General features: G+C 43.6%; 1 protein-coding gene and 1 pseudogene across 1 annotated transcript; one reads left to right on the forward strand and one right to left on the reverse strand.

Annotated features, from left to right (window-relative positions):
* Positions 1-17,334: 17,334 nt before the first annotated feature.
* LOC139565338 (olfactory receptor 13C5-like) lies at positions 17,335-18,482 on the forward strand (annotated as a pseudogene).
* Positions 18,483-24,461: 5,979 nt separating this feature from the next.
* On the reverse strand, positions 24,462-25,432 carry LOC139568284 (olfactory receptor 5B17-like). Its single transcript, XM_071390034.1, has one exon. The coding sequence runs from the start codon at positions 25,430-25,432 to the stop codon at positions 24,494-24,496; it is 939 nt and encodes a 312-aa protein (XP_071246135.1). The 3' UTR covers positions 24,462-24,493.

The raw sequence follows: 25,432 nt of genomic DNA on the forward strand, positions 1-25,432 counted from the left end.
GTCTTGTACAGCTAGTCTTGTAGGGACACACAATTCAGTCCCATTTTAAATCCTATTTTCCCTAAACCTTAACCTAACCCTAACCCAAAATCCTAACCTTTACACTAGCCCTAAACCTAACCCTAGCTCCTAAACCTAACCCTAAAACTAACCCTAGCTCCTAACCTTAACACTAATTCTAACCTTAACCCTAAACCCCCTAGAAATAGCATTTGACCTCGTGGGGACTAACTAAATGTCCCTAATTGGTCAAATTTTGGTTAGTTTACTATTCTTCTTTAACAAGAATAGTTAAACACGTCCCCACACACACACACACACGCTCTTCTTTTTGTATTAATATAATTTTACCTTTCTCTGTCCTTTTACTGTATGTGAAGAATCCAGTACACTCCATATGGACTGTGTCATTGGACAATTGTGTTTTAAGTGTACTTCTCAGGCCTGCCAGTCACTGCATGGGAATCACAGCACTTTATAAGTGCACACTTTCTTTTAGTGCTCACTTGACACTTTTGAAGACTTGATGTGTAGATACAGTATAGTATGACAATGTTAAAATAATAGGTATGGGCCATGCTTAAGAACAATGCATCTGATGTTTATCACTTGTCTTGTACCATAAAGAAGTATCCAAAATTCATAGCAGCAAATGTGCAACCACGCCATTAAATGTATTGAATATTTCATACTTTTCAAAACCCTCTGACTTTTCCCACTTTGTAAGCCCAGGTAAACATTTCAGTGAGCCATGAATGGGAAAGGAATACTGTTATGCACTCATACATTCCAGTTGTGAGGAATAGGACAGGATACATGGAAGAGAACCAGCGTGAAGCTAAATTAGGACATGTAGTAGTGTAATCCAATAACCCTTTAACATCATTAGAGCTTTGTGAATTAATTGGAAAAAGCAATTTAATCTTAACTTTAAAACCATTCGGAGAGTTCTGGGTAATCTCCCTTAGACACTAATCCTGTTTACGATGACAACCGTTCACATACACTCCCAAACTACACACACTGTTGAAAACAGGGTTTTCATAGAATTAATTCAGATGACGACTCTTTGAACCGGACCGCTTAAAATAGTAGTCTATTGACGCACCTGTGCATCAATCTAATGAAAATAATACAAAAATCCCCATCAGATCTGTCAGATTAAGATAGGGATATCAGTTTTTTGAATGGGTTGCGTCTCAATCCACCACATCTGCCTTTGTTGCCCTTCTGCATCAGGGCAACAGTGGCAGATCTACAGCGCTGTTTGTCAGACCAGGAGATGAAAATCGATCTTCTCACAAAATGTCTGTAGTGTCCGAACAGTGGCCTACTAATTAATATGACCCCTCAATGGAAAGAACACGATGGTGTTCTCTGTTTTGCTCTATGACCCCCACAAGTGTCACGGGACTCGTCTGAAGGTAACCCATACAAATGAATGAAAGTATGGAGGTAGTTTTGTACCAATAAAAATAAGGGGTTAAAAACAGTACCTTCAGAAAGTATTGACACCCTTTGACTTTTTCCACATTTTGTTGTGTTACAGCCTGAATTTAAAATGGATTCAATTTAAATTTTTCTCATTGGCCTACTCATAATACACCATAATGTCAAAGTGGAATCATGATTTTTGAAATGTTTACAAATTCATTAAAAATGAAAAGCTGAAATGTCTTGAGTCAATAAGTATTCAACCCCTTTGTCATGGCAAGCCTTAATAAGTTAAGAAGTAAAACATTTCTTAACAAGTCACATAATAAGTTGCATGTACTCACTGTGCAATAATAGTGTTTAACATGATTTTTGAATGACTACCTCATCTTTATACCCCACACATACAAAATACCAGGGAGGTTTTCCAATGTCTCGCAAAGGGCACCTATTGGTAGATGCGTAAAAATAAAAAAGCAGACATTGAATATCACTTTGAGTATGGGGAAGTTATTAATTACACGTTGTATGGTGTATTAATTCACCTAGTCACTACAAAGATACAGGCATCCTTCCTAACTCACTTGCCGGAGAGGAAGGAACCCACTCAACATTGTAGTCACTCCAAAATACTAACCTAGTTAACAGAGTGAAAAGAAGGAAGCCTGTAACGAATACAAACAATTCCAAAACATGCATCCTGTTTGCAACAAGGCACTAAAGTAATTCTGCAAAAAAAATTGGCAAAGCAATTAACTTTTTGTCCTGAATACAAAGTGTGTTCGGTGCAAATCCAATACAACACATTACTGAGTACCATTCTCCATATTTTTAAGCATAGTGATGGCTGCTTCATGTTATGAATATGCTTGTAATCATTAAGGACTGGGGAGTTTTTCAGGATAAAGAAGAAACGGAATGGAGCTAAGCACAGGTAAAATCCTAGAGGAAAACCTGGTTCAGTCTGCTTTCCACCAGATACTGGGTGATGATTTCACCTTTCAGCAGGACAATAACCTAAAACACATGGCTAAATCTACACTGTAGTTGCTTACCAAGAAGACAGTGAATGTTCCTGAGTGACCGAGTTACAGTTTTGACTTAAATCTGATTGAAAATCTATGGCAAGACTTGAAAATGGCTGTCAAGCAATGATCAACAACCAATTTGACAGAGCTTGAATAATTAAAATTCTAACATGTATTGACTCTGGGGTGTGAATACTTATGTAAATGAGATCTCTGTATTTAATTTTCAATACATTTGCAAAAACAAAAATGTGTTTTCAATTTGTCATTATGGGGTGTTGTGTCTATATTTAATACATGTTGAATTCAGGCTGTAACATAACAAAATGTGGAATAAGTCAAGGGATATGAATACTTTATGTGGCCAAAACAACAAGAACAATTACTGAGCTTTCTTATAGCTACTAGATATAGGACAGACACTTCAAAATCTTATTCCATATGATTTATTTTTTGACTGTCTTTTTTTGCCATTTACTAATGTGTTATTCAATGTTATTCATGTTCCTGCACAGCGTCTCGGAGGTGGTTAAGGATGAGCTTGCTGCTCGGGAGTTAACCACCGATCTTGACTCCCTCATCGCTTTGACCATCTGCATCGATGGGCGACTGCGGGAATGACGGATGGAGAGGAAATTCGATTTCGCTCTGTTACGTTCCCCAGTTTCTGTGTTGTTATGGGTTTGTATGTGTGTCTATTTCAGGAAATGGCTTCCTGGATTCCTAAAGCAGCTGATTGGTCGGCCAATGGTCGGCCAATCGCTGATCGGAGCTCTGACCTCTCCCTCTCGTCAGGGGATACAGCTGTTTCTTCAATTACCAACTCCTTCTCCAGCTTGATAAAAGCCAGTGTTCCTTCGTCAGAGAGGAGAGCTTCATTTTATGTCCTATGTGGCTTGTTGTGGTGGTCAGTGAAAGTTTTTTTAATATTATTTTGTAGCAGCTCCTTCAGAGGTATGTGTATGACAATAGGACTTAGTGTTTGTGGTTATTGAAATTTCACACTTAGAGTATTGGTAAATTATTCTGTGTTTCATTTGTTCCCAGGGTGGGAAGGGGAACGCACCTTGGGTATGTTTAGGCAAGAGGCCTGAGGGCATATATAACCCGTAGTATTTAATCTGTCTATGCACACTATGTAAGACCTGGGAGGACCACCCCCTGTATTTTGGTTGGCGCACCAGGTGGTGCTAAAGGTTAGGTTAGAAGTGGGAAGGCAGGTAAGGTAGGAGAGCGGGGGCTCTTTAACTTTAACTTTCTTTGCTTTGGTTCCGTCCAGCCCCTTTTCCTCAAATTACTGTGTGAAGGAAGAATAAATTCCCTGTAAACGGTAATATTCTTTGCCTTTGTCATCCTTACCCGCACCTGCAATCACATACAGTGGGGAGAACAAGTATTTGATACACTGCCGATTTTGCAGGTTTTCCTACTTACAAAGCATGTAGAGGTCTGTAATTTTTATCATAGGTACACTTCAACTGTGAGAGACGGAATCTAAAACAAAAATCCAGAAAATCAAATTGTAAGATTTTTTAAGTAATTCATTTGCATTTTATTGCATGACATAAGTATTTGATCACCTACCAACCAGTAAGAATTCTGGTTCTCACAGACCTGTTCGTTTTTCTTTAAGAAGCCCTCCTGTTCTCCACTCATTACCTGTATTAACTGCCCCTGTTTGAACTCGTTACCTGTATAAAAGACACCTGTCCACACACTCAATCAAACAGACTCCAACCTCTCCACAATGGCCAAGACCAGAGAGCTGTGTAAGGACATCAGGGATAAAATTGTAGACCTGAACAAGGCTGGCATGGGCTACAGGACAATAGGCAAGCAGCTTGGTGAGAAGGCAACAACTGTTGGCGCAAAACCTGAAGTATCGGCCGCAAAACCTGAACCTATAGGGGAGGGTCTGGGGTGGGCATCTATCCGCGGTGGCGGCTCAGGTGCGGGACGCAGACCCCGCTCCATCACTGGCTCACCCCACTTTGGCGGCACCTCTGGTGCGGGGACCCTCGTCGCCGACCCCGGACTGGGCACCCTCGTTGCAGGCCCCGGACTGGGCACCCTCGTTGCGGGCCCCGGACTGGGCACCCTCGTTGCGGGCCCCGGACTGGAGACCCTCGCTGGGGGCTCCGGACTGGAGACCGTCGCTGGAGGCTCCGGACTGGGGACCGTCGCTGGAGGCTCCGGACTGGGGACCGTCGCTGGAGGCTCCGGACTGGGGACCGTCGCTGAAGGCTTCGTGCCATAACTCCTCACTGAAGGCTTCGTGCCATGGATCATCACTGGAGGCTTCTTGCCATGACTCCTCACTGGAGGCTTCGTGCCATGGATCATCACTGGAGGCTTCGTGCCATGGATCATCACTGGAGGCTTCGTGCCATGGATCATCACTGGAGGCTTCGTGCCATGGATCATCACTGGAGGCTTCTTGCCATGGATCATCACTGGAGGCTTCTTGCCATGGATCATCACTGGAGGCTTCGTGCCATGGATCATCACTGGAGGCTTCTTGCCATGGATCATCACTGGAGGTTTCGTGCCATGGATCATCACTGGAGGCTTCTTGCCATGGATCATCACTGGAGGCTTTGTGCCATGGATCATCATTGGAGGCTTCTTGCCATGGATCATCACTGGAGGCTTCGTGCCATGGATCATCACTGGAGTGAGGAGACTTATGGGCAGTCTGGTACTTGGAGCTGCCACAGGGCTCACCAGGCTGGTGAGACATACAGGAGGATTAGTTCTGGGCGCAGGCACAGGACTCACCAGGCTGGAGAGACATACAGGAGGCCTTGTCCTTGGCAGAGGCACCGGATACACTGGGCCGTGGAGGCGCACTGGAGGTCTCGAGCTTAGAGCCTGCACAACCCGTCCTGGCTGGGTGGTTATCTTCACCCTGCAAATGCGTGGCGCTGGCACAGGACGCACTGGGCTGTGCAGACGTACCGGAGACACAGTGGACAGAGCCGGCGCAGGATATACTGGGCCGAGGAGGCGCACTAGAGTTCTGGAGAGCAGTGCTGGCAGAACCCGTCCTGGCTGGATGCTCACTCTAGCCCGACAGATGCGGGGAGCTGGAATGTAGCGCACCGGGCTAAGAACGCGTACTGGAGACACCGTGCGGTGTGCGGACACCGGCTGTCTCTCGGGCTTCCTTGCTAGCCGTGTTCCCTCGTAACGCTGCCGCTCTGCTTTCACTGCCTCCAGTTCCTCCCGTGGACGGCGATACTCCCCAGCCTGCCTCCAGGGTCCCTTACCGTCCAGGATTTCCTCCCAAGTCCATGAATCCTGAACACGCTGCTCCTCCTTACCATGCTGCTTGGTCCGTTGGTGGTGGGAAGTTCTGTCACGGCCGTCAAAAGAAGTAGACCAAGGCGCAGCGTGGTGAGCGTACATTTTATTTTTATTTGAAAAGACGCCAAACAAAACAAAAAAACACTACAAAACAAACCGTGAAGCTAAAGGCTATATGCCATAAACAAAGTCAACTTCCCACAAAGACAGGTGGGAAAAAGGGCTACCTAAGTATGGTTCTCAATCAGAGACAACGATAGACAGCTGTCCCTGATTGAGAACCCTACCCGGCCAAAACATAGAAATACAAATAATAGAACATAGAATACCCACCCCAACTCACACCCTGACCAAACCAAAATAGAGACATAAAAAGGATCTCTTTTTAGGTCAGGGCGTGACATTAGTTAATGGCTGTGTTTTTCTGTTATTTTGCGGTGACCTAACATAATCGTTTGTGGTGCTTTCGCTGTAAAGCCTAATTGAAATCGGACACTTTGGTGGGATTAACAACAAGATTACCTTTAAAATGGTATAAGATACATGTATGTTTGAGGAATTTTTATTATGAGATTTCTGTTGTTTGAATTTGGCGCCCTGCACTTTCACTGGCTGTTGTCATATCGATCCCGTTAACGGGATTGCAGCCATAAGAAGTTTTAAGGTGGAAAAGTGCGAGTTCCATCGCTCCACCATTCCCTTTCTGGGCTACATCATCTCTGCTGAGAGTGTCCCGGGATCCCGATAAGGTGAGAGCGGTGGTGAATTGGCCTCAGCCTACGTCCAGGGTGCAGCTGTAATGCTTCCTGGGGTTCGCCAACTTTAATCACCGCTTTATCCAGAGTTACAGCACCCTGGCCGCCCTGGTCTGCACTCAACTCTACCAAAGTTCCGTTCACGTGGTCATCTGCCGCTGACCGGAAATTCCAGGACCTTAAATACCTCTTCACCACTGCTCCTATCCTGGTTCATCCTGACCCCTCCCGTCAGTTCCTGGTGGTCTCCTATGCTTCAGATGTCGGAGTGGGGGCTGTCCTGTCCCAACGTTATGCCCTGGACCTTAAGCTGCATCACTGCGCCTTCTTCTCCCACCGCCTCAATGCCATGGAGAGGAACTACGATGTGGGGAATCGGGAGCTTCTCGTGGTGAAGATGGCGTTGGAGGAATGGAGGCACTGGCTAGAAGGGGTGGACATCCATTCATTGTGTGGACCGACCACCTCCAGGCTTGCCTGTCACTCGGGCTCTCGTCGGACTCTGGCCTTCATGCGACACCGCTTTTGGTGGCCTACTATGGTTCCAGAAGTTGCCGTGTTTGTCGCCGCCTGCATGGTCTGCGCACAGAACAAGACACCTCGGCAAGCTCCGGCTGGTCTTCTCCAACCGCTGCCTGTCCCTCACCGTCCCTGGTCCCATATATCCCTGGATTTCATCACGGGTCTCCCCCGTCTGAGGGCAACACTACCATCCTGACTGTGGTCGACCGATTTTCCAAAGCCGCCCACCTCATCCCTCTCCCCAAACTACCCCCGGTCAAGGAGACGGCCCAGCTTATGGTGCAGAACGTCTTCCAGTTCCACTGACTCCCAGTGGACATGGTCTCCGAACCAGGGTAAGCAGTTCTCATCCCGGTTCTGGAAGGCGTTCTGCACGCCCATTGGGTCATCGGCCAGCCTGTCCTCCGGATTCCACCCCGAGTCCAACGGCTATTCGGAGCGAGCCAACCAGGACTTAGAGACGACTCTTCGCTGCCTAGTCTCTGTCAACCCTACCACCTGGAGTCAGCAACTGGTATGGGTTGAGTACGCTCGCAACACCCTTCCTTGCTCTGCCACGTGTCTCTCGCCCTTCGAGTGTTCCTTGGGTTATCAGCCTCCGCTCTTCCCTGAGCGGAGGAAGTCAGCAATCCCTCTGCCCAGATGTTCATCTGCCGCTGTCGCCGTACCTGGAAGAGAGCCCGGGCCACTCTGTTGAAGACCACCTTCAGGTATAGGCGACAAGCGGATCACCACCGAACCCCTGCTCCACGCTATCGGTTCGGGCAGAGGGTATGGCTCTCCCGTAAACTTTCCCCCCATTTCATCGGCCTGTTCCCCATCTCTAGAGTCTCTAGAGCCCCCCCTGCTGTTCGTCTTTTGTTACCCCGTACCCTCCTTATTCACCCTACTTTCCATGTGCCTAGGATTAAGCTTGTGTCTCACAGCCCTTTGTCTTCTGTTTCCAGGCCCACCCCTCCTCCCCATGTAATTGATGGCCATCCAGCGTACACGGTGAGATGCCTCCTGAGTGTTCAACCACGGGGCAGGGGTTTTCAGTACCTGGTTAACTGGGAGGGTTATGGCCCGGAGGAGAGGTGCTTGGTCCCTGCTAGAGACATCCTGGACCCAGCCTTCATCGCCGACTTTCACTACCGTTACCCTGGTCAACCAGGTATGCGACCAGGCAGGACGCCAGGTGGCGCCAGGTACTGTCACACACTGATCTGTTTCACCTGTCTTTGTGATTGTCTCCACCCCACTCCAGGTGTTGCCCATCTTGCCCATTATCCCCTGTGTATTTATACCTGTGTTCTCTGTTTGTCTGTTGCCAGTTCGTCTTGTTTGTCAAGTCAACCAGTGTTTTTGTGTCTCAGCTCCTGCTTTTCCCAGTCTCTCTTTTTCTCGCCCTCCTGGTTTTGACCCTGCCTGTCCTGTCAATGTGTTTGGTTTTCGACAAATATCAATATTGAAAACTGGGGCTTATTCAGGATGCAGCCTTGCAGAATGATCAGACAGAAATGTGTTCTGTAGAACAGTGCCGACCAAAATGTGGCCCTCCAGAAGGATCCAGATTTCTGTCTGATCGTTCTGCAAGGCTGCATCCTCCAAAATAAGCACCAGTTTTCACCATCAATATATGTCGGAAACCCCAAAAATTGAGAAGCGGTCTGTAATAATGCCTCTAAAAATGGTATAGCGGTCTAAGGCACTGCATCTCAGTGCTAGAGGCGTCACTACAGACCCTGGTTCGATTCTAGGCTGTATCACAACCGGCCGTGATTGGGAGTCCCATAGGGCAGCGCACAATTGGCCCAGCGTCGTTAGGGTTTGGCCTGGGTAGGCCATCATTGTAAATAAGAATTTGTTCTTAACTGACTTGCCTCGTTAAATTAAGGTAAAAAATTTAATAAAATAAATAAATACAAATAAAAATGCCCCGCTTAGTTCATAGAACCATGTTTACTTGAGTAACCTCTGATATCCGCTAAATGTGGTTGGAACAAACAGAGCGGTTTGGAGCTGTTACCTATTAAAACCAGGACAACATCCACCAGCAGCACAGGAGACGTTAGAAGCGACAGTGACAAAACCGCAATTGAAAGCAATGCACAACCTTTTTTTACAGACACAATTATTACCTGATAAGCTTTCCTGGTGTTTTCCTGAACTTTCCAATACCTTTCTGATGCATTTCACTCACTTATTGACGCAAATGAAAAATTGTTACACCTTTCCAATATTCAAGTTATTAGTCTTATGAACATAGAAACTTTGTTGCACACATATTGACATCACACACTGCATGCTGCCACAGGTAATGGGGTTATGGCAAATCGCTTTCTCGCTCTCGTCAGGCTACAGACTGATTAAAACACGACTTGTGTGCAGGGAACTCTATTGAGTGGTCCCTATTCTGTGGTTGTGTGTGGCCCTCCTCATGGCAGACACAATATTCTGCAGAGAGCTACAGTTTCCTACAAGTGAACTACCCTTCAGATTAATTCCCCCCACCACATCCAAATAAAGGTACACAGGTTTTAAGATTCACTAAGCATTCCCAAAACTAGACCTACCCTTCTAAATCATTCTGTCATATAGCTTAGATACAGGTCACCACCTCAATAAGTTCTTTAAATCTCCACCTCTCTAATGAAGATCCATGTTAAATCAGGATGTCATGGTGTTGAGAGAGGGTCAGTGCTCCTGTAATTTGTCTAACTCTCTGCAATTCTATTGAATGGGTGTTTTAAATCATCCTGCCACTCTGTGAGAGGGATTTCGACCTTGAGGTGGTTCTCGGCGTTTCTTGCTTACTCCTTAACTCTGATTCAGTCTTAGAGGGTGCCAAAGGAGGAAAGAACAGCCACGCTGCACTTCTGCCCTGATTACCACCACAGCCTGATTCGCTGACTCAGAAACCTGCTCCCTCTCTCGTTCCTTCCTTCCCCCTCTGGTTGTCTGTCTGTTTTTTTCTACCTCTTTATATATACTTTGCCTTACGTTCTCGCTTTCTTCCAAAACAGACTCTTTCTCCGAATGTAATTATAGCTATATAATTTTTTTGCATGTGTAATATACACTACCGTTCAAAAGTTTGGGGTCACATAGAAATTTCCTTGTTTTTGATAGAAAAGCTAATTTTTTGTCCATTAAAATGTCATCAAATGATCAGAAATACGGTGTAGACATTGTTAATGTTGTAAATGACTATTGTAGCTGGAAATGGCTGATTTGTAATGGAATATCTACAGTACATAGGCGTACAGAGGCCCATTATCAGCAACCATCACTCCTGTGTTCCAATGGCACATTGTGTTAGCTTATCCAAATTTATCATTTTAAAAGGCTAATTGATCAGCTGAAAAAATAACTGTTGTCTGATTGAAGCAATCAAACTGGCCTTCTTTAGACTAGCTGAGTATCTGGAGCATCAGCATTTGTGGGTTCGATTACAGGCTCAAAATAGCCAGAAACAAAGACCTTTCTTCTGAAACTCGTCAGTCTATTCTTGTTCTGAGAAAATAAGGCTATTCCATGCGAGAAATTGCCAAGAAACTGAAGATCTCGTACAACGCTGTGTACTACTCCCTTCACAGAACAGCGCAAACTGGTTCTAACCAGAATATAAAGTGTGGGAAGCTCCGGTCCACAATTGAGCAAGAGGATAAGTACATTAGAGTGTCTAATTTTAGAATCAGATGCCTCACAAGTCCTCAACTGGCAGCTTCATTAAATAGTACCCGCAAAACACCAGTCTCAACGTCAACAGTGAAGTGGCGACTACGGGATGCTGGCCTTCTAGGCAGAGTTCCTCTGTCCAGTTCTTTTGCACATCTTAATCTTTTATTTTTATTGGCCAGTCTGAGATATGGCTTTTTCTTTGTAAATCTGCCTAGAAGGCCAGCATCCCGGACTCGCTTCTTCACTGTTGATGTTGAGACTGGTGTTTTGCGGGCACTTGTGAGGCGTTTCTCAAACTAGACATTCTAATGTACTTTTCTTTTTGTGCACTGGGGCCTCCCACTCTTTCTATTCTGATTAGAGCCAGGTAGCGCTGTTCTGTGAACGGAGTAGTCAATTTCTTGGCAATTTCTCACATGGAATAGCCTTAATTTCTCAAAAACAAGGACATTTCTAAGGGACCCCAAACTTTTGAATGGAAGTGTATTTTTTATTTACCCCCTTTTTCTCCACAATTTCATGATATCCAATTACGATCTTGTCTCATTGCTGCAATTCCCCAACGGGCTCGGGAGAGGCGAAGGTCAAGTCATGCGTCCCTCAAAACATGACCTGCCAAGCCGCGCTTAACACCCGCTCGCTTAACCAGGAATGTGTCAGAGGAAACACTGTTCAACTGACGACCGTAGTCAGCCTGCAGACGCTCAGCCCACCACAAGGAGTTGCCCCAGGGGTACGTGCAGTGCCATCAGGGGTACGCCAAATAAAAATGTGATTCACATTTTTTCTTCATATTTTCAAACAGTCCGTTTATATTTTCCAACGGGGCTATACTGTCACGACTTCCGCCAAAGTTGGTCCCTCTCCTTGTTCGGGCAGCGTTCGGCGGTCGAAGTCACCGACTTTCTAGCCATCGCTGATCCACTTTTCATTTTCCATTGGTTTTGTCTTGTCTTCCATCACACCTGGTTCAAATTCCATCAATTACATGTTGTGTATTTAACCCTTTGTTCCCCCCCATGTCCTTGTCGGTAATTGTTTCTTGTAGTGCTGGTATTTACCGGGTTTTGTTTGACCCATTTATTGTATTCTGTTGACGGTGGTTTATGGATATTAAACGACACCGTTGTAAATCAGTTTTCGCTCTCCTGCGCCTGACTTCTCTACCGCCAGTACGCACCTCACTACATATACATATGGGTGAGGTGTTTTTCCTCGCCTGAGTTTAGTCGTTTCACTGCCAAAGATAAAATTTAACTATTTAGTGTTCAGCGAAATAACAAGACAATGTCTAATACAGGTAGCCTAGTCAAATAATTAACAACCAATAACATTAACCGTTACTCTCTCGCAGGAATTCCACTAACGGTCCGTATGTAGCCAAACGTAGCTACTGCTCATTCCGTTTGCTTGAAAATTGATAAATGGTTTAAAAAAGTAAGGCCATAGAGACGCATACCAGCTCTACTGGTAGTACTGCTACTACCAGCAGTATTACACCTGCACCTGTCGACGACACAAGTTGTTCTGCTTCCACGAGCACATCCAATGCTAGCATCAGTAATTCTACATTTGTTGTTAGCCCAGCTAGCATGGACACTGACTGTTGTGAATCTGATGCAGCCGAAGAGCTACTGCCCCCTTACCCGGGAAAGCACCGAACAACAGAAGGGACATTGGACCATCGAAGAGGCAAAAATATGAGAACTACATTGATTTGGGGTTCCCTTATATTGGGAGTAGTGCCTTTTCTTATATGTGCAAAAGTACTATCTCACAACTTGATGAAACCTTCACTCTTGCGCAGACATCTTGTCACGAATCCCGCTTCCTGAGTCTGTTTTTGCCTGTGTTCTGTCCTGGAGTGTTTTTTCCGGTGTCCTGGAACGCACCAGGTCTGGTTGCCGGGCGACGTAGCTAGTTGGAGGATCTCTGAGTACCCGCACCTGTATCCCATCAGCTATCTGCACACCTGGTCCTGATCATCACCCCTCCACTTCATAAGCGCTGACCTGACATCCATTCCCTGCCGGATCGTTAGCCATGAACAGTATGTTGTGCCAGCGTATCAGCCTCCAGTTTGATAGAGTTTGTTTTGTTGTTTTGTACGTCTTGCTTGCCTTGAACTTACCTCCATTTTTTCTGTCTACAGTCATTCACCCGGAACACTCATCCCATCTCTACCTGGTCGTCGGTGACTTCAGTTACTTCCTTGGATCTGCTTACTCAATTCCATCAACTCAGTCTTATATGGTGAGCTACCGAGTGGCTAGGACAGGCAAGCCACATTCTATTGTGGAGGACTTAATTCTTCCTGCTGCCGTGGATATGGCTGGGACAAAAGGCCAAAAATAACAATACAGACAATGTCTTCATCAAACAACACTGTTTCACGACGCATTAGTGACATGGCAGGAGATGCTTTGCATACAAGCCAGTGAATTCTATGCGTAACAGCTGGATGAGATGTGGCGGGCCTGGTACAGCTCCTGGTATATGTCCGTTACGTTTATGGGTGGTCAATTAAGGAAGACATCCTCTACTGCAAACCACTGGAAACCAGGACAACAGGAGAGGATATTTTTAAAGTACTGGACAGCTTTGAGACCTCACATGGACTTTGGTGGTCAAGATGGGTTGGTATCTGTACTGATTGCTCAAAAACCATATCAGGGAGACATAGTGGAGTGGTAATGCGTGTGCAAGCAGTTGCTCCTGACGCCACTTGGGTACACTGCAGCATCCACTGAGAGGCACTTGCTGCCAAGAGAATGCCTGACAGCTTGAAAGACGTTTTGGACACAACAGTGAACATGGTTCACTTTGTTAAAGCAAGGCCCCTGAACTCTTGTGTATTTTCTGCACTATGCAATGATATGGGCAGCGACCATGTAATGCTTTTACAACATACAGAAGCGTGCTGGTTATCAAGTGGGAAAGTATTGACAATTTTTTTTAATTATTATTGAGAAACGAGCTTAAAGTTTTCTTTACTGACCATCATTTTCACTTGTCTGACCTCTTGTCTGATGACGAGTTTCTCACACGACTGGCCTATCTGGGTGATGTTTTTTCTTGCCTGAATGATCTGAATCTAGGATTACAGGCACTCTCCCCAACAATATTCAATGTGCGGGACAAAATTGAGGCTTTGATTAAAAAGTTGGAGCTCTTCTCTGACTGCATTAACAAGGACAACACGCAGGTCTTTACATCATTGTATGATTTTTTGTGTGCAAATGAACTCAAGCTTAGAGACAATGTCAAATGTGATATAGTGAAGCACCTGAGTGAGTTGGGTGTGCAATTACGCAGGTATTTTCCCGAAACGGATGACACAAACAACTGGATTTGTTATCCCTTTCGTGCCCTGCCTCTAGTCCACTTATCGATATCTGAACAAGAGAGCCTCATCGAAATTGCAACAAGTGATTCTGTGATTATTTTTTTTTAAACAGAAGCCACTGACAGATTTCTGGATTGGGCTGCGCTCAGAGTATCCTGCCTTGGCAAATTGTGCTGTTAAGACACTGCTGCCCTTTGCAACCACGTACCTATGTGAGAGTGGATTCTCAGGCATCACTAGCATGAAAACTAAATACAGGCACAGACTGTGTGTGGAAAATGATTTAAGACTGAGACTCTCTCCAATACGACCCAACATTGCAGAGTTATGTGCATCCTTTCAAGCATACGCTTCTCATTAACCTGTGGTGTGTTATTCACAAGTTTTGATGAACAAATAAGGTTTTATATGTAAGATGGTTAAATAAATAGCAAAATTATTGATTATTATTATTTGTGCCCTGGTCCTATAAGAGCTCTTTGTCACTTCCCACGAGCCGGGTTGTGACAAAAAACTAACAAATTCTTATGTTTAATAAATTTATTGTATAGTGTGTGTGTGTGTGTGGCAGGCTTACAATGATGGCAAAAAACAACATTTGAGAGTGCGCTGACCCTGGTGCTAGAGTTGGTACGCAGCTGGAGGTTGAATATTTGAAGGGATACGGGAGAATAAAAAGTTTGGGAACCACTGCTGTAAAATCCAAGAGGATCCTCAAGAGTACCCTTGATGTCATTACAGCACTACAAGTATTCCAATCCAGCCTGGTCTCATATACTACACGTAACATAGTAAACAAACTTTTAAAACTTTGAAACTACATACTATTTTTTAGCTACTTTGCATGTTAGCTTGCCCTGACCATAACCATAACCCTTTACAAACTAATAATTTCTATCCTTAGAAATATTTTGGGAAAACAACACAAATTACACTGTTGAAGTGATTTATATAGGCCTAACTCAAGTTTGTGTCATTTTACCTGCATTCTCCCTCTTCAGATCATCTACCTGGCTCTCACTTGCGCTCAGTCTGACCTCTAAGGCTGCAATGGAGAGAAACATGGATAACCTTAAACAAAATATAATAAACATCTAAAACAAAATATAATAAACATCTTAAACAAAATATAATAAACTCAGCAAAAAAAGAACCGTCTGTCACGTTCTGACCTTAGTGCCTTTTTTATGTCTTTATTTTAGTTTGGTCAGGGCGTGAGTTGGGGTGGGCATTCTATGTTTTTCTATGTTTTGTTCTAGTCGTTATATTTCTATGTGTTTGGCCTAGTATGGTTCTCAATCAGAGGCAGGTGTCGATCGTTGTCTCTGATTGAGAATCATACTTAGGTAGCCTGTTTTCCCACTATGGGTTGTGGGTAGTTCTTTTCTGTTTAGTGTTTTTGTTTGCACCTTACAGAACTGTTCGTTTGTCAGTTTGTTGTTTTTGTTCAGTATTCATTCTTTATTAAATTATTATGAATACGTACCACGCTGCACTTTGGTCCTCTTCTCCTTCCACCAACGACAACCGTTACAACGTCCTCTCACTGTCAACTGCATTAATTTTCAGCAAACCTAAAATGTGTAAATATTTGTATCAACATAACAAAATTCAACAACTGAGACATAAACTGAACAAGTTCCACAGACATGTGACTAACAGAAATGGAATAATGTGTCCCTGAACAAAGGGGGGGTCAAAATCAAAAGTAACAGTCAGTATCGGGCGTGGCCACCAGCTGTATTAAGTACTGCAGTGCATTAGAAAAATAATCTAAAACAATTGCTATGTGTATACAATCCCCTACTCCAAATGGATGACTAATTTTCCTATCTTTTATCAATAACTCTTATCAGTTTATAAATTACAGTGCATGGAGAATGCTGTTATTGTTATCGGAAAAAATTAAGTAGAATAGTAGATGCTTTTCCCACTTGGAAGGTTCGCTCAACCTTAATCATTTTCTGACACGTAAAGGTGGTAGAATTATGATGGAATTAAATCACAGTCAGAATACGGATTATCTGTATACACACTCGCACCACACCTTAATTTCTTAGATCTCCACCCACGAACAAACAGCGGGTGAATAGCATGCTTTCTCCAGCTTATTAAGGTAAAGGTCAAAATATATTTTGAGAGAAAATTGCATAAATGGGGAATTATGTTCCATTTACGCCTGCTTAACTCAGGTCGGAATCAGCCGCTAAGTGAATATGTATAGAGAGCTTAGAGAACTGTTTTATAAATTAGCGTTAAGTGTAATAGTGTGTTTTATTTGCAAACTTATGTTATAATAATCAGATTTCAACATATTACTACATTTTGAATTCAGTGTTCAAGCTTATGGCTGGAATTGTTAACTAAACATAATCGACTACCACTTACTATAAATGATTGTAAGTTATTGTTATCATATCACATTGCATTTAGATTTCCCCATTCTGATACGACCATAGGAAGGCCAAACGATTTTAATAATACGATTTTATTTTGTATTTTTTTCTGCTGTGGGAAACACTTTTCATTACAATTATTCTTACACCATGTATTAATGTAACTACTTTAGTAACCAAAATATAACTGTACTAAACCATGTTCGTTCAGAATGTGCTTCTTCTATGTGTACTTAAGTAAAAATACTTTAAAATACTACTTAAGTAGTTGTTTTGAGTATCTGTACTTTACTTTACTATTTATATTTTTGACAACTTTTACTTTTACTTCAATACATTCCTAAAGAAAATCATGCACTTTTTAGTCCATACATTTTCCCTGACACCCAAAGAATGCTTAGCAGCGTAGGGAAATGGTCCAATTCACAGACTTATCAAGAGAACATCCCTGGTCATCCCCACTGCCTCTGATCTGGCGGACTCACTAAAGACAAATGCTTTATTTGTAAATTATGTCTGAGTGTTGGAGTGTGCCCTTGGCTAAACATACATTTAAAATTCAAGAAAATTGTGCCGTCTGGTTTGCTTAATAGAAGGAATAAGAAATAATTTCTACTTTTACTTTTGATAATTAAGTATAATTTAGCAATGTACTTTTGATACTTAAGTATATTTAAAATCAAATACTTTTAGACTTTTACTCAAGTAGTATTTTACTGAGTGACTTTCACTTTTACTTTAGTCATTTTCTATTAAGGTATCTTTACTTTTACTCAAGTATGGCAACTGGGTACTTTTTTCACCACTGTGTACACGGTATCAATGTCTTTCTCTGTCGGCACTCGGTTTGTATAAGTTCCTATCAGGCTCACTGGCCCAGCGGTATGAACAGCACCCGGCCCAGCCCTGTCACATTCTTCATCATCCAGGGCCTGGTGGAAAACAGAATGGTTCTGTTTGTCATCTTCTTGCTGGCCTATTCCATCATCCTAGGAGGAAACAGCATGATCATCTGGTATTGTACACTGTACACGCACACCCCTGCACATCGACTCGGTACTGGTACCCCATGTATATTGCCAAGTTATCATTACTCATTGTGTATTTATTCCTTGTGTTGTTATTTTTTTTATTCCTTGTGTTTTTTTTATTTTTTTTTTATCTATTATTTCTATGTTTTCTACTATTTCTATTTTTCTCTCTGCATTGTTGGGAAGGGCCTGTAAGTAAGCATTTCACTCTTAGTCTACACCTGTTGTTTACAAAGCATGTGAGAAAAAAACATGATGTTATAAAAGAGAACGGGTGTTGTAGTAAGTGTAAGTGATCAACAGGTTTCCTTCAGGTCCACTCACTGAGGGCCTGTAGAATACACTATACTCCTCAGGAGTCAGGACTCTTGAACCCAGATTCTTCCCTGGACGAGTCACATTGTCGGTAAAAACTCCCTGCTGGGCCTATCTATTACATCACTGTCTAATCCCTCTCTTTATCTCACCCTACAGCTGCGGACTGACCCGAAGCTGGGCTCCCCCATGTACTTCTTCCTACACAACCTGTCCTTCATGGAAATGGTCTACACCACAGTCACTGTCCCCAACATGTTGTCAGGCTTCCTGACTGAGGTCAAGACTGTTTCCGTTCCCGGCTGCTTCCTCCAGATGTACTGCTTCATCCAGATGGCCGTCAACAACCACGCCCTGCTGACCGTCATGGCCTACGATTGCTATGTGGCCATCTGTAATTCTCTCCTCTACACCGCTGTGATGACCCAACCCGTCCACCTGCCCCTCATCATCGGGGCGTGGACCTTAGACGCCATCTGCACCTCTCGGCCACTGCCATGGCAACGCGGCTTTTGTTTTGCAAACCCAACGTGGTGCGCCACTGCTTGTCCGACCCATCCTCGGCTGGTGGACAGTATAATGTCGCGTTTTTTTGCCCTTGTAGCGCTGCTCATCACGGCGTGCTCATATTTACTTCCTACATCCTCATCGGTGTGGCGATAGCTAAAATGGGCGCTGCCCAGTGACTCCTACCTTGTGGGAAACTTCTCTCCAGAGGTGACCCTCCTCTTCATTTCCCCCCTCTCTTCCGATGTCTGTTTAACTCTGCCATCAGACATCCTTCAGTCAACACTGTGAATTCCACAATCACCAGCTGAAGAGTGTGTCTGATATTTGTGCCATTACTCTGGTTACCCATGTCCTCTGATTTGTGTCCTTTCACTGTTAATGTCTATCAGTATCCAAAATGAGTTCTCACCAGGAGATGGTAGTGTTGTATTAATTGTGTGTCGCATATTGTACTGATGCTCTTCAGTCGTTGTTGGTTGAGAGAGGTTTGTGTCATGGTGGCATGATAATCCTAATAACAGGGTTGGGGTCAATTTCATTTAAATTCCAGTCAATTCAGGAATTTATTCATCCAAATTCCAATGGTTTTTTTCCTTTTTGAAAAGCATGGGCAAGAATTGGAATTTCAGAGTACTTCCTGAATTGACTGAAATTTAAATGGAATTGACCCCAACCCTTCCTAATAATGCTGTGTAAATGTTAATGGGTAAATATGATCCAGGTCGTGCTGTTAATATTGTTGTGATAAGGTTGGATAACATTGTGTTGATGTTGTAGGTGCGTATCATTGTTGTATAATAATGTGTAACTTTGCATTTATTGTATTTTTTAGGGGTGGGGAGGTATCATTGTCACATTGCGGTTGTCTTAATGTTGTATTAATGTTGTGTTAATGTTGTAGGTGTGTATCATCGTGTCAGTGCTGTACTCAGCTCTGACTCCTTTCATGAACCCGATTATCTACAGCCTGAGGAACAAGGAGCTGAGAAAGACTATCACAGAGCCATCTCACTGCAGGGCCGCAGAAAACTCAACACGCTGTCCTGGCCACAAAATAGTACGCAAATTCTCCTGACCTCAAAACACTCAATACAGTCTACTTTTAAAATACTAAATGAAAAAAGATGTTGATGCTGGAATGTAAACAATGCCAGAAAAGAAACTTCCAGAAGTAATCAAGGCACTATCATTTAATGTATAAATTCAAAAGCCTTTATTGTTTTACGGATTATGCATGGAAAAACCACAGACGCGTAGCGGCTACAACAGCCTTCATCAGGGTGATAAAGAGTATTGGTGGAGAAACAGGTGTATATGCCAACTCTCACAGGAAGTGACTCAATTCATTACCATATGTAATAGAATTGGGAAAAAACACATTCAAGATACAGAGATACAGAAAACAAAAAAATTGAGAACAAAAAATAAACCACATATCTCTTACAGGATGGGAGAATAACTTCAAATCAACGTTTATTTGTCACGTGCCGAATACAACAGGTGTAGTAGACCTTACAGTGAAATGCTTACTTACAGGCTCTAACCAATAGTGCGAAAAATGTATGTGTGTGTGTGTGTGTGTGTGTGTAGCTAAGTAAAGAAATAAAACAACAGTAAAAAGACATTTGAAAATAACAGTAGCAAGGCTATAAACAGACACCGGTTAGTCAGGCTTATTGAGGTAGTATGTACATGTAGGAATGGTTAAAGTGACTATGCATAATTGATGAACATAGAGTAGCAGTAGCGTAAAAAGAGGGGTTGGCGGGTGGTGGGTGGGACACAATGCAGGTAGCCCGATTAGCCAATGTGTGGGAGCACTGGTTGGTCGGGCCAATTGAGGTAGTATGTACATGAATGTATAGTTAACGTGACTATGCATTTAAGATAAACAGAGAGTAGCAGCAGCGTAAAAGAGGGGTTGGGGGGCCCACAATGCAAATAGTCCGGGTAACCATTTGGTTACCTGTTCAGGAGTCTTATGGCTTGGGGGTAAAAACTGTTGAGAAGCCTTTTTGTCCTAGACTTGGCACTCCGGTACCGCTTGCCATGCGGCAGTAGAGAGAACAGTCTGTGGCTGGGGTCTTTGACAATTTTTAGGGCCTTCCTCTGACACCGCCTGGTGTAGAGGTCCTGGATGGCAGGCAGCGTTGCCCCAGTGATGTACTGGGCCGTACGCACTACCCTCTGAAGTGCCTTGCTGTCGGAGGCCGAGCAGTTGCCGTACCAGGCAGTGATGCAACCGGTCAGGATGCTCTCGATGTTGCAGCTGTAGAACCTTTTGAGGATCTCAGGACCCATGAAAAGTATTTTTAGTTTCCTAAGGGGAAATAGGCTTTGTCGTGCCCTCTTCACGACTGTCTTGGTGTGTTTGGACCATTCTAGTTTGTTGTTGATGTGGACACCAAGGAAGTTGAAGCTCTCAACCTGCTCCACTACAACCCCGTCGATGAGAATGGGGGCGTGCTCGGTGATCCTTTTCCTGTAGTTCACAATCATCTCCTTAGTCTTGGTTACGTTGAGGGATAGGTTGTTATTCTGGCACCACCCAGCCAGGTCTCTGACCTCCTCACTATAGGCTGTCTCGTCGTTGATCAGGCCTACCACTGTTGTGTCGTCTGCAAACTTAATGATGGTGTTGGAGTCGTACCTGGCCATGCAGTCGTGGGTGAACAGTGAGTACAGGAGGGGACTGAGCACGCACCCCTGGGGAGCTCCAGTGTTGAGGATCAGCTCACAGATGTGTTGCTACCTACCCTCACCACCTGGGGGCAGCTCGTCAGGAAGTCCAGGATCCAGTTGCAGAGGGAGGTCAGTTGCAGAGGGAGGTGTTTAGTCCCAGGTTCCTTAGCTTAGTGATGAGCTTTGAGGGTACTATGGTGTTGAACGCTGAGCTGTAGTCAATGAATAGCATTCTCACATAAGTGTTCCTTTTGTCCAGGTGGGAAAGGGCAGTGTGGAGTGCAATAGAGATTGCGTCATCTGTGGATCTGTTTGGGCGGTATGCAAATTGGAGTGGGTCTAGGGTTTCTGGGATAATGGTGTTGATGTGAGCCATTGCCAGTCTTTCAAAGCACTTCATGGCTATGGACGTGAGTGCTGTAGTCATTTAGGCAGGTTGCCTTTGTGTTCTTGGGCACAGGGACTATGGTGATCTGCTTGAAACATGTTGGTATTACAGACTCAATCAGGGACATGTTGAAAATGTCAGTGAATACACCTGCCAGTTGGTCAGCACATGCCCAGAGCACACGTCCTGGTATTCCGTCTGGCCCCTCAGCCTGGTGTATGTTGGCCTGTTTATAGCTCTTACTCACGTCGGCTACGGAGAGCGTGATCACACAGTCGTCCGGAACAGCTGATGCTCTCATGCATGCCTCAGTGTTGCTTGCCTCGAAGCAAGCATAGAAGTGATTTAGCTCGTCTGGTAGGCTCGTGTCACTGGGCAGCTCGCGGCTGTGCCTCACTTTGTAGTCTGTAATAGTTTGCAAGCCCTGCCACATCCGACGAGCGTCGGAGCCGGTGTAGTATGATGGTTCGTCACAGGGCATAGCGGGATTTCTTGTAAGCTTCTGGGTTAGAGTCCCGCACCTTGAAAGCGGCAGCTCTACCCTTTAGCTCAGTGCGAGTGTTGCCTGTAATCCATGGCTTCTGGTTGGGGTATGTACGTACAGTCACTGTGGGGATGACGTCCTCGATGCACTTATTGATAAAGCCGGTGACTGATGTGGTGTATTCCTCAATGTCATCGGAAGAATCCCGGAACATGTTCAGTCTGTGATAGCAAAACAGTCCTGTAGTTTAGCATCTGCTTCATCTGACCACTTTGTTATAGACCGAGTCACTGGTGCTTCCTGCTTTAATTTTTGCTTGTAAGCAGGAATCAGGAGGATAGAGTTGTGGTCGGATTTACCAAATGGAGGGCGAGGGAGAGCTTTGTAAGCGTCTCTGTGTGTGGAGTACAGGTGATCTAGAATTTTTTTCCCTCTGGTTGCACATTTAACATGTTGATAGAGATTTGGTAGAACTGATTTAAGTTTCCCTGCATTAAAGTCTCTGGCCACTAGGAGCGCCGCCTCTGGGTGAGTGGTTTCCTGTTTGCTTATTTCCGTATACAGCTGACTGAGTGCGGTCTTAGTGCCAGCATCTGTTTGTGGTGGTAAATAAACAGCCAGGAAAAGTATAGCTGATAACTCTCTAGGCAAGTAGTGTGGCCTGCAATTTACCACAATATACTCTACTTCAGGCGAGCAAAATCTAGAGACTTCCTTAGATTTCATGCACCAGCTGTTTATTACAAATATGCACAGACCGTGTGGTAACTGCAATCACTGCCATCATATCGTAAAAACAAATACCAAGTGCAATCGTTTGTCAACTGCAACACTACCTACTGTATATGGTGTACAGGCTGGAGTGCCCATGTGGGTTCTTTTACATAGTACGTCCTAAGAGAAGGCTCAAGGACAGGGTGTCTGAACATGCTTATGCTAGAAGAACTGCTAACAATATGTTTCCGATTGCTAAACATTACAGACATGCTGGCCATGGCAGCCAAAACTCTCTGAAAGCAATGGCCATCTCAAACGCCTCCTACAACGTGAAACGTTCTGGATCTTTAAATTAAATCAACTGTATTGCAGGGTCTAAATTAGGAAACGTTTTATTCTCCCTTCCTGTAAGATATATGTGATTTACTTTTTGTTCTAAATTTTTTAGTTTTTTGATCTCCATTCTTATTTAAGTTTGGTAACATGAACTCATGTGTATGTATTTTTCTTTTATGATTTAGCATTTCTTTTGAGGTGTTGCATTCTCGTTATGCAATGTTTGTTTTGTTTATCTCTGTATTTTTAATGTGTTTTCTCCCCAAAAGTTTTTTTTGCCTTTACATTTTAAGTGTAGGCCGTCATTGTAAATAAGAATTTTTTCTTAACTGACTTGCCTAGTAAAATAAAGGTTAAATAAAATAATATATATACATATATTAAATATGGTACTGAATTGAACCACTTCCTGTAAAAGTTGGGATATACACCTGTTTGTCCAACAATATTCTTTGTCACCAGGATGAAGGCTGTTGTAGCCGCTACGCAGGTTTTTTATTCTTGCCATGCATAAGCCTTAAAACAACAAAGGCTTTTACATTTTTTACACTAAATGAGAGTGTCTTGATTCATTCTTGAAGTTTGTTTGCGCAACGGCTTTCCTGGCATTGTTTACAATCCAGCACCAACTTTTTTTATATATAGTATCCCTTGATCAAAGAGGACCTCATTGATTAACTATAAACCAAAGAAGTGCTCCTCTCTTGTGCCTCTACTTTTAAAATAGTTTAGTATGGGGCTAAAAAGAGTAATCATTTTCAGATTCCAAAATAATACCAAGTCACTACTTCCAATTATTGATTGTTTTTCGGAAGGCAGAAAAACTAAATGTTTAACACTCTTAGAAACTAAACCGAACAACATTATTGTTCACCATTTGGTTCATTATGTATATTGCACAACTGTATACATTTGATTTAATAGTTTATTGATAAGGAACACAAAAATAATAACAACTGTACATTCCTGTTAACTTGCATTGTACATACTACCAGATACAGTACTATATGTTTTGTAATTATACATGTTTTTAATTCATCTAAAAGAAACCAAAGAGTAATCATTAGGTGATTTCTTGTGTACCTACTATCTGATAATGTTCTTTCTAAATATCAGGGAAATAGCACACTGTAAAATAAAGTATCCACACATTTCATTTTTGTGCCTCTGCCTTTTCTGTAAGCGTCACAAATTAAAATAAAACTTTGCACAATAAAAAAGACCTCTTGATGGAATAATGTATGGTTTGCATGTGGACATTCAATCTATAAATGATTCATGGAACCCTCCCCAAAAACCTTGCACCAGATAAAAATAAATGTCAATTTGAAAACCACATAGAGCTTTTTTCAGTAGTACTAACACATACAAGGGTGGCTGTATGTTATACATTTTAAAACATATTTTTAATGTGGAATATCACCGTAGAAATCATGGTTTTCAATTAATTTTAGCATCCAATTCAAGAGAACTGGTCCCTCAGGTGGTGGCTGAGAAGACACCCCACCCTTGTTTCATGAATGCCACACACAGTTCTCATCATATGATATATCATATATTTTCCTGTCTGATTTAACACATCATGTGGACACCTTGGCTCTGTGAAACACTCTAAAGATCCTCTGTTTAATCTCTTTAGTCTGTAAACCATATATTATGGGGTTGAGACAAGTAGGGACCACACTACCCAGAACACTGCTCACTTTACGCAGGTCTGCAAAGGCTGGGAAGCGGTGGAGGACGATAATGGTAAACCCACATCCCAGCACGATGAGGTAGACCAGTAAGTGTGTGCTGCAGGTTGTCAGGGCCTTGCTGTTTAAAGAGCTGTTTTTACTGCTCAGACACACAATGGCGATCTTGAGATAGGTGAGACTGATGCTGCCTATGGACGAGACAAACAGCACAACAGTAAAGATTAAGCCATATATGTTATTTATAAGCACGCTCTCACAGGAGAGCTTGAATAAGGAGGCGTTGTCACAGTAAGGGTTAAATATGTTAGACCTGCAGCGTGACAGGCGGATGGTGAGGCCCAGCAGAATCCCCACTAAGACTATGGCCACCCCCCAGGCAGACACAGACAGCCTGATAACCATTTTGTTTGTCATGATGGTAGCGTACCGCAGGGGGTTGCAGATGGCCACATACCTGTCAAAGGCCATGATCATGAGAACGGTGTGTGATGTCGTAGCATAAACATGAGTATAGAAAGCCTGAATGACACACTCTATGTAAGTGATATATCGCTCAGGAGCTGTGGTCAAAATGTCCCATAACAGACGAGGTATCAACGCTGTAGCCCCGACTATGTCATTAAGAGGCAGGTTGCAGAGGAGGATGTACATGGGCTGGTGCAGGCTCCTCTCCATGGAGATCAATACTATGAGTCCGATGTTGGCCACCATTGTGAAGATGTAGATAATGAGGAAGAGGATGAAGGCAGGGTACGAGGACTGTTGTGTGACCTTTAACCCCTCCAGGAGGAGAACGTGGTTAGGGTACGTGTGGTTCTCCAT

The sequence above is a fragment of the Salvelinus alpinus genome, chromosome 1 (assembly GCF_045679555.1).
Source record: "Salvelinus alpinus chromosome 1, SLU_Salpinus.1, whole genome shotgun sequence".
NCBI lineage: Eukaryota > Metazoa > Chordata > Actinopteri > Salmoniformes > Salmonidae > Salvelinus > Salvelinus alpinus.

Excerpts from the sequence above, each read along its gene's own strand:
- LOC139568284 (XM_071390034.1), bottom strand. The coding sequence starts at position 25,432 with ATGGAGAACCACACGTACCCTAACCACGTTCTCCTCCTGGAGGGGTTA.